At 44.7% G+C, this 15,995-nt stretch overlaps 1 protein-coding gene across 1 annotated transcript in view; it reads right to left on the bottom strand.

Annotated features, from left to right (window-relative positions):
- Nucleotides 1–15,995, bottom strand: part of LPP (LIM domain containing preferred translocation partner in lipoma) — a 295,572-nt gene that overhangs the window by 64,693 nt on the left and 214,884 nt on the right. The window contains exon 7 of the mRNA XM_088525533.1: nucleotides 1,954–2,077. Within this exon, the coding sequence (XP_088381659.1) occupies nucleotides 1,954–2,077 (124 nt within the window). The remainder of the gene's footprint in view (nucleotides 1–1,953; nucleotides 2,078–15,995) is intronic.

Genomic DNA, 15,995 nt, shown 5'->3' with positions numbered 1-15,995 from the left:
CATTAGTCTGACCTTTCATCTGATAATCAAATTGATGACCCGATGTTGAGAGACTTTATATCCCAATCCCTTGAGCTATGCACCCCTTTTGGATTAAAAAGATTCGATGTACCACACTCCCAAACAGAGGAGAGCCTATTAGTGCTACAGCATGCAAAATCCCAGCATTTCAGCTTCATAAATACAAGTGCTAAACAAAACTAAAGCTCCACTTCAGGAAGCAATTTCTGAGCTGTGAGGAAAATTAATCACTAGAACAGCTTATCAGGGTAGGTGGTTGACTCACCATTGCTTGAAGTCTTTAAGATAAGATTAGATTTTTTTTTAAGTCATGATTCAATCAAGTTCCTGGGAAAAACTGAGAGTAAGACATTGGACTGAATAATGGTAAGGTCCTCTCTGACCTTGGGTCCTGTGAATCTCCACTTTCTCTGTTCACTTGCTACTTTCTGGTCTACGAGGAGAAGGGGTTGGGATTCAGTCCCTCAACCTGCTCACGCCACTTACGGCTCTGCATTAAGAAAATGTTTATAATCAAATTTCGTGCTTCAGGGCTTTAGCCATTTGCCTGAAGGGAACAGGAAAAAAGTTTTTCCCTCTCACCTAAGCATGCTAATAGCTAAATACATGTTATGTTTGTTTGGTTGTTGCTTCCATTTTAAAACATCACAGAGTATGCACAAAAGGATACAGGGCAGAGATGAAGTCAAATACAGCTCTACAATAGCACAGAAAATCTCTCTGGTTATCTTCTCTCCAGTTAGTCACTCTGGCACACACCTCAGAGCTGTGCTAATGAGCAGGTTTGAAAATTATCAGGGTCTGTAGAGAAGACATTCTGGCTGTGATGGTGAAGATGAGAGCCAGAGGATACTGCTGTAAAATGGGGCTGATGTCTACCCCAATCTCACAGGCCAATGATTGATGCGAAGATCTCAACCTTCTCATTTAATCACATCCTTGTCACTGCAAGGTCTTTGTTCATTAGCGACACCTTGGTCTCACCTGACTTTTGACTGAACAAAATCACTGAAGTCTCTTTAAGCCAGAAATGCTTGGTCCAACTAAAACGTACAGCCCTAGAGTCAGAGTGCGATCTAAATGAAAATTTTAAGTAGTAAAATTTAAGGTAAAGAAGACAAAATGAATCACCTCCCATGGCCTTAAAACTCAGCAAATGACAACAGTTTGTTTCCTAACAACTCTATCAACAAGCCTATAAAAAACAGACAGGGGAAACATCAAATATGCCCAAGTTTCTTGCCTTCAAATGCAGAATTTAGAATCTATATAAACATTTTATATAGTGATAAGATATATATTTTATGCCTACAGATGCTTGAGACAACGAATTTTTATACTATTTAAAAAGTAAATCATCTGTAACCTTTTCTAGGCGAGAACAGTGACAGAGATATAACAAGCCAGTCAGTCCAGAATCATCTTTCCAAATCTATCTGAAACGGTTCTGGGCTGACTGGCACCCATGTAAAACCAACATGACTGAGTCAAAACGGATTTCCTTTTGATTTATGCCAGTATACAGGTAACTCAGGAGCAAAAAGCATTTACCCTGCCAGAGTTACTGCAGGTACAATGCAAATGGGATGGACAGAGAAGTGAGACAGAATACCACACCTGAGTTCAGCTTGGTAGCAAAGCAGCTGAGGACAGATGGTGTCAATATGAACCAGACAATGAAAAATTCAACTCTGTAACTAGAAAGACTGTTTACAGTCTTTACATGCAGCAAGTGAGCACGAGATTTATACTGGAATTATAGAGAAATTCCTATGGATGATTACACTTTCAACCCAAGCATAGAAAGCAAATCCATCAATGTGAATGTCGCTACATTAACAGTCCAGCTGTCAGGCCTCCTTGTTACGGAACCCGGGAAACACAGAGAGGGGCTACGGACAGATCGATTCAACGGGACATGGCAGTGCTCACCAAAGTAGTCATCGGAGGGAGGATTCTCCATGTCATACAGCATTTTCTTGGTCAGATGTTCTAGTTCATCCTCAGGCCTGAAGGCAGGAGTGCTTGATGCAGGCCCAGAACTTGGATACCCGCTCTGGAAAAAAGAAAAGGACAAACAGTGTGTGATGTGGTATAAAAGCATTCCCCCACACTAAGATGGTCTACTAGCTGCTCAGTGTTACACTTCATTCTTTGTCCCATTTTTGCTTTTTTTCAATACCCAAGGGATTCATGCAAGTAAACATCCCATTTAACGTAATGAGAATGGACTCCGAAAAACATCCAGTGAAGTGCTATATATCCTCTTAGAACGAGTAGTGTTCTGTGCCTCATAATTAGGTGTCTACTGGGTAGCACACAATAATAAATAAAGGAGAAAATTATTCCAAGGATAACTCGATACAAACATTTTCCAACACTGAAAAAGGCTTTGGAAGCATTTCAGTTTGGATTTGGCAAAAGCTTCCACCATTTAACAACACAACTGAAAAGATGCTAAAGCAGTCATTCCTACACTGGCGTTGTATACAGACACAGATAATCCCTAACTGCTAGTTATGTTCTTTGCTTGTTTGTTTTGACACAAATCCTCCTATTAACATTAGTGAGAGCAGAAGGTGATCCACAGATTTTTAGTACTACAAACAGAAAGGTTTTAATATGTGCTTAGAAACTGAGACCTCTTGGCCCTCATGTGCTAAGAGATGCCATAAAATATTTACAGTCCGTCTCAGTGAGTCGTCTCCCTGAAAAACAGCAGAAGTATGGGCATATTTTGGGAAGCACAGAAACATTCTGGTGCCTCAGAGTTTTTTAGAAAAAGCTAAGTTTGGTGTGTGCAATGAGGAACTCGGTCATTTCAGGATTAAAAGATGCTGACGACAGCTTTCCTTGTGTGCGCTGCTTTCCTGAAAGACTTGCATGCGAAAATTAATTTATTTATGAAATACAGTATTTCAGTAAAGCAAGTGATTTAATTGATTAATTCCTGCCTTCATCAGGGATTGGACCTTAGATCCCAGTCCGATGAGCGTTAGTCTGGAGGCAAGTATCTTCCCATGCATCATACTTGTTTGAATGGGAGGAAAATACAGAATCACTGGAGAAACAAAACACTGGTCATCTATAGCTCACAGAGACTACATGCACCTGAATGATAAATCTTTACTGAGCCAGTCATTTTCAACAGAGTACCGCAGCTTCACAGCACTGCAAGAGAATTAACTAATGCTTTCATGCTTTTTTATCTTGTTTCTTTCAGGCAAGAAGGAAATTTCAAACGAGGTATCAATCAATGCAGAGGAGTGCTCAAGACTGTGCTTAGCGATACTTCTATCAGCCACTCCAAACTCCCGCATTTTCCTGACCTTGTCACGTTTATTTTTCTAGAGTCCATGCTTGGCTGTTGGCCAGTGGCCCTGTCCCTGGTCATCCTGACCTCACGTGCAGGGCCCAGGGAGCAGAGCGGCACGGACGCAGGTCTCGGCAGTGCCAGATTCCCTGCGCACGCGGCCCACCCTGCCCGTGCTCTTCGGAGCAGCAGCAGCCATTCCCGAGGGAAATGGGTGCCAGGGTCCCATGGAGGGGAGGGCATCTGGAACAAGCCACAGCCTGGAGGAATTTCCCTGGAAGGCTGTGCCTGGTCTAACTACCACATATTCATTGAGAACAGAGGTCAGACCTACCATACATTCAAGTTTCCCAGAAATATTTTCATTTTTTCATCTGAGCAGTATCCCAAGACATTGTGCACTTGTCTGGGATTTTGGGATGCCTAGCAATTGCTCTGAGCAAGCTGTTAAACAACTGGAAATCCTGAACATCCATTAACAGCTCAATAAATTCTATAGTGCAAATACAACTATGCTGATGTGTTTGGGCAACCACCATCTCATCATCTTCACGTGCGAGATAGGCCTGCACGGTGCATAGGATGCACATTTGCTCTCTAGTCGGGTAAGTGCCACCCCCATGGGATACAACATTCTGGATGAGGTAAGGACACTCATGTGACGAGGACTTTCAGAACCTGGTACTTGACCCAGCATACACAGAAGCCCTTGGCCAGTTACTGATGTGTATTTTTAGAAGCCCAGCAGACAACTGTTTCATTAAAAATAATAAATAACGTACCTAAAAAAAAGCCTTATTAATAGGCCAATTAAAGCTGCCAAATGTAAGCATTTAATCTTGCAAGCACCTTATTTTTTCCTTTGCTCTCTCGTTCCTAAGAGCTGCTCATGAATCTTGCCCAAACATATATTTTAACGCAGCAAGTGCAGCCAAGGATTTATTAGCCTGAGAAATCAATCAAGCAACTGAGCCTCTTAAAATATTATTCCATCTCTTGTGCCCGCTCTAGTTTCCATGCAGAAAGGAATGACCACTGCCACCATGACAACCAAGACACCTTCCCTACGCTTTTCATGGACTTTTACCCCCAAGATGTGAATGGATACACACAAGATGGCACGAGGGGCGGCCTATTCCCCGAAAAGGGAAGCACAAGGCAGAGAAGTGATTTCCCCATCAGCACACGTGGGATCTGGGGCGAAGACAAAGCCCATGCCCAGAATTTGCTAGTCGTCACCCAGCGCTGTAACCGCAACCCATCCTTCTCCTTTCTGTGGTAAAGCCGTGCTGACGACCCAGCCGACGGCTCCGCATCGGCCCCAGCGCTGAGCATGGGCATTTCCAGGGCACTCCGTGTCCCCCACCAGCCTGGGGCCTGCTGCTGGTAGTGCCTGCTTAGCTCGGGTGCCACCAGAAACAAAACACCCCAATCCGCAGATGTGAAGCCCTCCACGACCTTCTCTGGTTTTGGAGGCCACGCTCAGAGGCCTCAGACACAACAAATAGGCTGTGCTCGAACTTTCTTTTCTACACTGCGCATTTCTAAACTAGGCAAATTTCTTAGCCAGCACCCAACGTCAGCAAAAATAGCTGATACTAACCATAACGTTATGAGACATTTTAACTTATTTTTAATAAAATGCTGTGCCTTTTTGACCAGCATTTCAGCAGTGTTAGGCACATCTTTCTCCTCCTCACACGGCACCCGCTGACTTATGTGCCTCCAGGAAAACACATCTCATGCATACGAACATGCTGTTGAGTTTGTTGGGACATGCACGCACACAAACACGGAGAGAAAAGTGTACCCTTAGTCTGATGTAAAATGCTTGCTTCAGCAAAGCAATTTCCTTCCTCCTCCTTTGTTAGGTCAGGGTAAAAATAAAACTCTTGTTTTCCTTACAAAACAGGGTTTTGTTGTTTTTTTTTTTAGACTTCCCCTATTCTCTCTTGATCTGTACATTGATCAAGGCTGTCTAGAAATCCAATTTGCTGCCCAATCTACCATAGCTATCTTCATGTGCTCTCCTTCCTCCACGATGCCTCGGTGTGCACACAAATACACATCGCCTGAGCTACGGGGAGCCCAGATTTGTGCTCTATGCCGAAGTGCAAGAGAGGCCTCCCGGCTGACCACCATTTGACGTAGCTAATTCCCGCAACATCAAAGACGATGAGGCACCCAGAGAAGACAGCAAGAGCCTTGGCCTGCAAGGAGCCAGCACAGAACACTGTGTGCTGGAGCAGGAGCACCTGGGCTAAACCCCCGCGACCGAGACCAAGCCACCTTTGGGAGCCCCAGGACGACTAGTCGTACCTGCAAATGAACTCGTGAATACTGTATGGATTGCTTAATTAGCAGGTTACCTAGGATTAAAGAGCTAAACCAAGGGTTAAACCCCACAGTAGAAAATATCTTCATGATACCAACAAAAGGAAGTGAGTTAACTGCTCGTGTCCCTCTCCAGCACTGCAACAACAGCACATCTTCCTCATTAAAGTTCAGTTCCTAAAAAGCCAGGTCAAAAGAAGCAGTCGCGTGGAATTGCTACATGATTATTTTGGTACATTAAGTTGACACTTGCTTCAGCACTTCTTTGGTGTGCATTTTGTACTCCAGGCCCCACCGTTACCAACTGCCTCCAGTTTAACGGCTGCCCACAAAGAGGCAGCTCTGCAGTTAGCAAAGTGCATTCTCGCACGTGAACCTTCCCCATCCACACTCGGATGGGAAAAAACCACTGTGCAAAATCAGCAAAGAAATCTAAAGATGCTGCTGTGATGAATGCGCCATCATTCCGAGTACACTGTATGTGGTCATTTTTCCTGCCCATTTGCGAATGATGTACAAGAGGTTTCTTCTCTCTGAGAGAAAATAACTTCAATTATGTGTTCCCAATTACAGAAACGTGGAAATTATCTTCCTTTCAGAAGGTAGAATTAGCCCAATTTGGAATTGAAAGGCAGCCAGAAACATCTCTCACTGATACTTACTTTCCCTTTCATTTTTTTCCCCTCCTTGTTCATCTGCATAAAGTTAGCACTTCCCTTTCACTCACCAAATCTGATCACCGGTTAAATAAACAGTTAACTAACATCTCAGCACATTTTTATTCAGCGGCCTGACAAAGTCCGTGCTTTTTCATTTAAGTTACTGACTGTCCGAAACAATCGCAAACTTTCAGACCAGAGAATTCAGCACAGTGCCACATCTCTCATGAGTCGAGCGCCCAAAGAAATATCACGATTGCCTGCAGCTGCAATTCAGTCTGTAATTAAGGCCAACTGATTCTTCTTATAGAGAAGGTGCACTAGGAAAAAAAAAAAAAAAAAAGACCCGATTTTCAAGTCCTGATTTAATTTTCCCACTGAGAAGTTACAGCTGCCTGAGTGCATACAGATTCCTGAAAAGACGATTCTGCCTTAAGTCCCTGAGCCATCAACATTCCTGGGCTTATTCCTGGTCACAGAATCATCCATGGGATGCCTTTGAAGGAGCTGCCCTGCAGGAGATGACACTCGCTGGTGGCCCGTGACCAGGTGGCCCGCAGGAGCCCATGCAGGATGCCTGAAATTGCAAGTTTTCAGGGCAGGAGTAACTGAACTCTGCTCCCAGCTGGGCCACAGGTTGCCAAGTGCCTACCTGCCTCCCCGGGCACCCAGCACCAAGGGCTGTGCAGGAGCAAACCCGAAACGTGGAAGCGGGAGATCCTGGCGGCAGAACCTTAATTTGTTAAATGCTGGCATGCTTCGAAATAGGACAGTTTTGTAACTGCTCCAAAGCTCTAGAGGATACTTTATTTTTAAACTTCATTCTTGTAACCCCATCCTCACTTGGTTAGCCATACTCATTCCCAGACCCATTTGAGTCCTGTGAAGCTCTTGAACAGTCTCTTGTGGCAATGAGTTCCACAGACATTTGTGTGTTAATAACATTAATAGAAAAAGCTTTTTGTCAGCTTTGACATCACAGCCTGCAATTTTTGCTAAATGTATCTTTTTTAACGTTCTGAAATAGAAGTGCAGACAGGTGGAAGGGAGGTATCTTGTCTGATGGTTTCACAAGCAGGACTAAATAGCTGGAATGGGAAAGAAGTTTAAGTGAATCACTAAATAGCTGCTTGGTTCCCAGAACTTCTGAAAATTAGGCTGATCGTAGAGATGCCTATTTTGGCTCTCCAGAGCCCAACTTGTAGCTTTCAGCTCATAGTGGCGAAAACAAAAGCTTTGTCTCTGTGTATTGATACTGAATTCAATAGGATCAGCATATATACACCTTAATTACTCTGTAAAATGGGTTTAACAATATTTCCCCATTAATTCACCAGGGCATGCAAAGCCCTCCAAGCTTCTGTGATGCAAGTGACTACACAGAGACAGTGTGTTTCATTAATCACCAAGCACAGTAATAAATGAGCATGACTATTTTGTCCTTGGATTGTTTATATTCTATTATATGCAAATAGACTAAGTAGGTTTTCTTGCTATTCTTCATGTTCTCACTAATGTTTTGAATCTAGAAAGACTAGCTGTTTTTGCTGGGTGTTACAAAAGTTAGATAATCTCTAAATGTCACTCAGTGGTGCTTGTTTCTGCACACACTGTGTTAAATGGCGGATTCCACTTTTGTGGATACTCATTTTTCTCCTGGACACTGTGGCATGTTCATAATATTCAAATTAACAGGAAAATAAGTAGACTTTTGCAAAACAATATTGGCCCTTTCTACTCAGAAAAAAGCAAAACAAACAAATCTCCCAGTAATACCTTTTTTACATACTATTTCAGGAAATAGCAGATTTAAAATACATTTCAAATAAGATTCTCTACAAAATACGACATATTGATGTTCCATTGCTGCTTATATGCATATGCAGAAGCAAGTGCAGTGGTGCTTGATCTTGCTTGGGGCCTTTTAGCACTATCGTTACACAAATATGTTTTACTTGTTGAGGTTTATCTCAGATGAAATGGGGGGGATTGTTTTGTATTTTCCTATTAACACCATTTATCGTGGTAATAGCTACTTCAGACTCTTTTTTAAAAAGCCAGGACTGCCTGGAATACAATGTACAATACGGCAGATACTACTGTGAAGAGGAATGAGGCATTATCATCATATGAATATATGGCTAGGGAGAATGCATCATTTCAGCCCTATGCTTTTGGCTGGAAGAGCTTGTTCTGCTTCATAAAATTACATCAGGGGGCCCCACATTTGCTTTCCTATTTGTTTCGAGACTGAAGGCTCTATTCTATTCTCATTCAACTGCCTGCCTTGCCACCAGTGTCTGGGCTCCGAGTCAAGCGCTCTCTCATTCCCATGCATCAAGACCATCCAGCCTGCTTGTCAACTCGCCTTGCCTTATGTCATAACAACGCAGGCTTCCAGTGGCTGCCTTCAAAGTGTTAATTAATTAAGCATTATATTTACTGCTATCAGGGAGGCAAAATCTGCATTTCAGAATAGATACCATAAACATTTGCAGGAGATGATGTTCTCAAAGTCTTAGTCACAAGCTGCATGAATAAGTGCTATAGATGGGTTTGAACACTCTTCTTGTCATCTTGGCTATACATCTTGGGTACAGAGCAGTGTCTGGAGCTTTTTGCCAAGGGAGATGATGAGCCTCTAGGTTTATGCAGAGCACATTTGTGGAAACCCAAGGCAGCAGTACCTGCTAGGGAACGTGGTTACAGCACGTGTGCTCCGAAGCCAGGCTCACGGCCTCTCCTCCAGCCAAGCTGCACCCCCGCGTTAGCAGGACAAGCACAGGGGCATTGCTGCTAAGAATTGCAATGCTTAAAAATTCAGTGGGATGGAGAGAGATGTGTTTCCTCCCAGAGCATGCAGTTAGCCTGTGGGAATCACTGCCACAACAGACCCCTGAAAAACGGGACTCTCTGCTCAAAACTTCCCCTTCCAGAAAGAGCCCTAGAACAAGGAAATAATAAAGGTTGGTCCTTTTTTAAGCTTTGGATTTGCAAAGCACTTCACAAAGGCAGAGCGCAATGTTTTTTTTACAGATGGCAAGATACCACAAAATGGGCTTCGTGGCTAGGACAGAAGCACCCACACCTCTGGTCCAGTGCCTTCTCTGGCGGACCACAGCGACAGGGGACCTCAGCGCCACTCACCACACGGGGACACAGGGCTCACAGGGCACGAGCAGCAGCTGCCCTGCGGTTCAGCTTCACCGCCTAGTCAAAAAATAGGCTGTCCCAGCTGCAGTGCCTTAGCAGGTAACAAAAACAGAAGTGCTGGGGCATCGCTTGTGTTTTAAAAGAAAAATAAATCTCACAATTTTAATGATACTAATTTTGCATGTGAAACTTGCATTCATACTGTATTAACAGTTTAAATATAGCTTTCTTGACAGATGCCTGAATAAGCTAGAAAAGATACTTAAAGTATGCAAATTGGGTTTCTGTTTTAATATACAAAGAAACTTAAAATCACATCACTTTCCATCAACAAGACAGGTTTCAATCTAAGCTTTTTTTTCATGTGAAAACTATAGCAGCAAACAAATGGTTAACCAAATGTGTTTAACCCATTATCTGTAGTCTCATTTTTAGTCAGCTATGACACGGGCCATTACACTTCCCAGGACACTAATGACTTAAATGAAGACTACATATTTTGCTTAACACTTAAAAATTATATATATACATTACTGTAAAAACACTTCTCACTTTGGAGAGGGCACAAGGTTTAGCATCCACACAGCTGGAGGGCAGGATTCCTGAGTTTTGCCTTCAGTAATATTCTCAACCACTCTGATCCTGTGCCCTGCTGTTTTAAATCGTGTGTCATAAGGTTTGCCTGTCTCAAGAGAGTTTGAGAGTCTCAGAGAACTCATGATTACAAAATGCTTTGAGATCCTTGAATGAAAGATGCTGAATGAGTACAAATTATGACTATTATTAATTATCTTAAGTTGCCAACTTGTGCCTCTTTGCCTCTTTCAAATCGCACGTGTCTACATTTTCTCTTTTAAGACTACAAGGTCTTCAAAACAGCCACTGGTCTCCCAACATGCCCTTCATCTGCCCAGAAGGTATCTTGCTATATAAATAAAAATGATAAGAATAATATTAGCTAAAACAATAGGATGGCAAAAGCAAATTCTACTCCTGCTGGATCCTATTTCTTTCTTCTCTCAGGGTAGAAAGATTTCTCCATTCTACTCATGTTCTGATTACCCTGATTTATTCTTTTTTCCTCATTTGTAATTGCTCTTGCTCTAAAAAATTTGCTGTTTTTCTTTTGGGTTTGTATAGGCCACGTTTCTTGAAGTGGTTCCTGTAGGGTCTCAACCCCTTTTAACAAAATGAGTACAAGTTCCTTTGGAAAGGAGATTGGGAGCTCTAGACACGTCACAGAGTATAAGCACTGAATATGATCCTCTATTTGACTTTCAAGACTCTCTCAGGTGACTGAGTCAAGGGAAAAGAGGCAGAAATTTAACAGACAGTCCAGACATCTGGATTCTGCCCAGACCATCTAATTGCGCTTACCCCTTAGCTGAGCCAGGCTTTAAAGATGACAAAAAATATTCAAAATGACACCTCTTCTAGTGATACAAGAGAAAAGGGAATTTGCAAATAATGAGAAGATTGCTATTCTTCAGAGTCCAAGGGAGAGCTCATTTGCGTGCTCCTCCAGCTCTTATGGTGAAAGATCATAGAGAAGAGTATTAAACGGGTACTGATACAGCTCAAGACTATGTAAAGTAGTAAAGATCAGAATTCATTCTCTAATTTCTGCCTCAGTAACAGCATCTTTATACTTTATACCATCGATGTGGATGGTTTTGTTGCTGAATCACTTTGGAAGACTGAAGCTTTATTGCATTTAAAACACTTAATTTTCCTCATGAAGAATCCTCTGCAGGTATCACCAGGTTTCCTGAATGCCAGGTCAGCCATCTAGCATCACGTCAAGTACCATTTGCAAAGATGCCTTACTTAATCCATGAAGAGCAATTGCCCTGGCAGCTCACACTAGCGCCCAGGTAGCACCTCTACTAGCAAACCCTGGTTTCTCTCGTTCTCCAGCCCAAGCTGGAACAATTGGTTCTTAGCAAGATTACCCAAGTGGAGTTGATCACATTGACTGGAGATTTAAAACTTTTAAAGTATACCTCTCACTTTCTGTGAGGCAGAGGTGTCACCAGAAGTGGTTGGTTTGCTTGCAGTCCTAATGCTTCTTGGCCATTTGGCCAGTGGCAGGAAAGATTGGCCAGCAAGCGCTCAGCACAGCCTCCACAAGGCATTAGTCCTTCCCTCTGCCAGAGGCTGCTGTGAAGCTGACCAGTGTCCGATCGAAGAGATGACAGAGGTCACACTGGTGGTAAGGAAAGAGGTGGTGAAATTCCTGTCAGGAGCAAAGGAGTAAAGCAGGACAAGAAAAATGGGTACAAGCTGAAACACAGGAAGTTCCATCTCCATGTGAGGAAAAACTTTACTGTGAGGGTGACAGAGCCCTGGAACAGGCTGCCCAGAGAGGTTGTGGAGTCTCCTTCTCCAGGGATCTTCAAAACTGGCCCGGATGCCACCCTGTGCCCCGCGCTCTAGGTGTCCCTGCCTGAGCAGGGGGAGTTGGACTAGGTGATCTCTAGAGGTCCCTTCTAACTTCAACCGTTCTGTGATTCTGTGCAATTCTGTGAAAAGAAGCAGGACAGAGTGAAGGGCTGCAGCCCCTAATGAACATCGTCTTGGTAGCCTGGGCAGCATTTGCTCTAGAAGAGACTTGCATATGTTTCACTATCAATTAGCCCAGCATAATCAGAAATAATCTTTTCAGAACACAGCAGTGCCAAGTTCTATGCTGCATTTAGGGAAAAGGGCCAGGGCAAATGCCTGTCATGTAGATTATCATTTATTTCACCCAATGTACTTATGAAAATGATTTCTCATTTGGCTCACAGCAATAGAAATTTCTCAACAAAGTTATAATTCTTCCATAATACAGTCCAGGGCAGTTCAGTATTACTCAGACAAAAGCTTCAAGGCTTCTTTGAAACACTGTCTCTGCTCAGGAGCTTCCCACAGTCAGTGGGAGTTGGGGAACAAGAAAATGGCAGCAACAGATGAGGAATTATTTTCCATCATGGGAGGGAGCCACATACCCCACCTCATAGTCAAATCACGGCAAAGAAGCAGGGGGTTTTCAGCTACTGAAAAACATTGCAGGAAGCCTCCCCATGGGTAGGTGATGTTCAAGGGGTCTCAGCCTCCTCCATGCAACGTGCAGGGGCCAGAATGGAGGCCTAAGGTTGCTGTGCTACCCGTGGCTGTCATGGGGCAGAAAGGCCAAGGGCAGAACTGGAACGAAGGCTCTGACAACATCGGGAAAGAGAGGAAATTAATTTTCCCCAACACAGTAAGAACAAATAAAAAGGCATAACTACAAAAGCAAGAGAAACGGTCAATTTGGGGTATCAAGGTAGATGAAGGCTCAGAGGAGAGCACTATGTCTTCTGTCCTATTCAATCCCTGCACTAAAGGACTATGTGGCATTTAAAGAGCAAGTAGTTATCACGTTTCCTCTTCTGCACCTAATGCATGATCTCACGACCATGATGGGGACACTTTTCAGCCAAATGGAAAATTGCTTTGTGGTCACAGTGCTCCAAATGTTAAGTGCATAAGTGCTTTTGCTGTGGTGCTTGTATATTGCAGAAGTAACTACAGCCTCCAAGCCGGATCATGTTAGGAATAAACAAATAGGGATAGGAAATCCCTTGCTGAGCACCCAAGCCAGAAAGAAATGCAGGATTCCTAGGATTCTGAGCCATTCTCTTTCAGTCCCTGATTCCCTGCTTTGCTCTTGGCCTCTTAAAAAGCCCCAAGATCTTGGCAGCTGGAGCAGGCTGAGCAATAAATCTAAATTTCCCCAGTTGCAGCCTCCAAGACTGCCACCAGCCTGAGGGTGCAGCCACTGCATTGACATACAGACCTAATGATCTGTGCCGTTCAAGGCATCAACTGCTCGAAGAAACTTGCCCTCCTCAGAAGGCCATGCTCAAGCTGCGCTTCTGTGCTCTCCTCAGCGCGAGGCTGGGGCTCACGCTGAGGTCAGGAAGAGCCTGATGACTCAATAAATGAAAGGCACTGAGGAGAGTTAGCAGAACTGACAGCTCAACAAGATGCGTGTTTAGCTGTCAAAATATTCCTCCATGTACAGAGATGCAGCTAGGAAGGCTGTCCACAAATCTCCTGGGCTAGAGGGGAACTTATCTCACTAATTGGTCAAGCAGCAGTTCCCGCAGAACGGAGTGAGCTAAAAGGGGCAGTGGCAAGTGCAATTAGAGCCGAGCTGGCCGATGGCTGTGGCAGGACATAACACGGCACCTGGACCACTTTGATACATTAAAAAGATCACTTTGTCCATAAAAAGCTTTCATGTCCTGTTTAACTGCAACAAGAGCAGCCCCTCTTCTGTTTTTTAATGATTAAGCAGCTTGCAGGTTGACTGAGCAAAGGCTAAGGGGAAAAACAAAAAGATATATATAATTCTGCTTGCAGTATTTACTTAAAAAGGATGGGCCAGACATTCAGATGGTGCAAATCAGAATCGCTCCAGGGAACTCGCTGATTTACACAGCAGCGGAGGATCTAGCTCAGCGTGCCAAAGTGAGCAATGCACTCAGGTGTACATCGGCTGCTCAAGAGGCACCATTTGAGTCAACGAGGTTGTCCAGGCCCAGCCCAGACTAACTGCAGCCCACTGGGCCCTCAGCTGCATTCATCTTTCACAGGAGCAAATGACACAGGGGAAGCACAGGCTCCCAGACCACGAGCAGGCATTGCAGATGAAGACCCGCTCTCTCTGTGGACACGGGTGACTGAAACCTGCTTCCTTGCAGGTGACACTCTTGGGCTTACTTTGTTAAAGTCCCTGTTCCCAGTGCTGGGGCCCTCTTCTCTCCACCTTTCTCAGTCTGGCTTTCTTTTACCCTGTACCATCTTTCAGCTGAGGCTGACCTGCTCCTCCCTTCGCCATGTTCCTTTTCAGGAGCCTGTTTCCCCTCAGAGCCTATCTCCAAGCAAGCTTGTTTCCTCCACCAGTCCTCTCACATAGCTTTGCTTCCAAGGGCCAAACAAATGTCAAAAGCAAGACAACAAACAAGTTGTGAATGTCGAACTAACTGCAGCCTCCTCCTCCTCCCTCTCCCCCAAGACTAAGCAAGCTCTTTTCCATGTCCCACCTGCCCTCTGTACTTGTTCTACAGTACTAAATAGGGGACTCAGCCCGACTCCTTGTGTAGCAAACACATGTGGAGACTACACAGGCATCTGAGAGTGTTTGCAACATGGAGGAGAGGAAATAGTGAGAACGGCAAGCGTTAGAAGAGATTGCCTGGGAAGAGGTCCATTTCCATCACCAAGGCTTTTCAGAGTAGGACAAACAAGTATTTGTGAAGAATAGCTTAGACAGGGTTGATTCTGTGTCTGAGCAGCAGTCAGATCTTCCAGTCTGCTCCGGCCTTACCGTTTATGTCTCTGTGACTGTGGTTGAGGCCACAGAGAGCCAGCCAAGGGCCCTACGGACCATCCTGAGGGCTGAAGCTGTTCTCAGGAAAAGAAGTTCATGTGCAGTTTGAAGTTACTTTATGGGTTTGTTCCAGTCCTTAAATCAAAGAAACTTTTATCAGAAATGGTAAGACAAAGAGAAGGATCCTAAATAGGAGCAGTGGGCGCCCTTCTTTCACCATCTCCAGCTGTTTCACCTGCAGCTCACGCTGCTGCTGCCCTGGGTGGCTGAAGGGAGGTAACGCTCGCAGGCCGTAAGCATTTCTGTTAGAGCAATGGAGAGCTTGTTTTGTCCAGGTTCCTGGGAATACCCGTCTGGCACTCGGTGCTGAATCCCCTCTAAAACCTCACAGAAGCTGGACAGGATGCAGTCAATCTGTCCAGGAGCAGTCAAATGGCAGGAAAGCATCTGGAAAGTCAGCATAGCTGCTCCAGAGAAGACAGCAAAACGCTCAGCATGTGTTGTGCAAAGAGCCATGTGTGCCTGCAGTGCATGGGAAGAAGTCCCTCCATAAACGTACAAGTTTCCTCCTGCAATAACACTCTATGGGGGGAAAAATGGCAGGAGAGCTGTCTCATCTACTCATTTTGAAGTCTTCAAGCCACAAGATGGTATTTACTAGCCAGCACCAGACAACATTCAATCAGGAGCAGAAAGTCGCTCTCCTCGCCCTCCCTGCGAAACGTTCCCATCTGTGCAAGAGAGCAATCCAAAGTCCTTATGCCCATGACAGCACTGCAATCACACGCTTCATTTTTTAAACCCAAAATAGCGCGAGCCAGACCACTGAGAGGCTAGTGCATCACATGCAGCTGCGCTGATAAAAAAGACACATTCCGAATGCCTCTCTCCAGCACGGCGGGTTGCTAGGGAACGTATCGAAGCCACAACACGGGCAGCTCTCGCTGTGCCGCTTTGCTCGTGCCGAGCGCGCAGCTCTGCCTGTCTGAGCGCTCGGAAACAAGCCTGCCCGCGGCCGTGGGGCACGGCCCCGCCGAGAGAAAGCCCTCTGGCCTCTGGTTTTCAACACCGAGAGAAAACAGTCTGGCCGCTTCCTCTGTCTGCGTGTTATTTTGCTCAACCTGCATGGGGACAGAGTGGGCCGCACGCCCAGGTG

This window comes from Tinamus guttatus, unplaced genomic scaffold (assembly GCF_059628265.1).
Source record: "Tinamus guttatus ecotype Peru unplaced genomic scaffold, ASM5962826v1 Tinamus_guttatus_pri_ptg000227l, whole genome shotgun sequence".
NCBI lineage: Eukaryota > Metazoa > Chordata > Aves > Tinamiformes > Tinamidae > Tinamus > Tinamus guttatus.
Note: the sequence above shows the minus strand (reverse complement) of the source record. Positions and strands in the feature narration are given on the sequence as shown.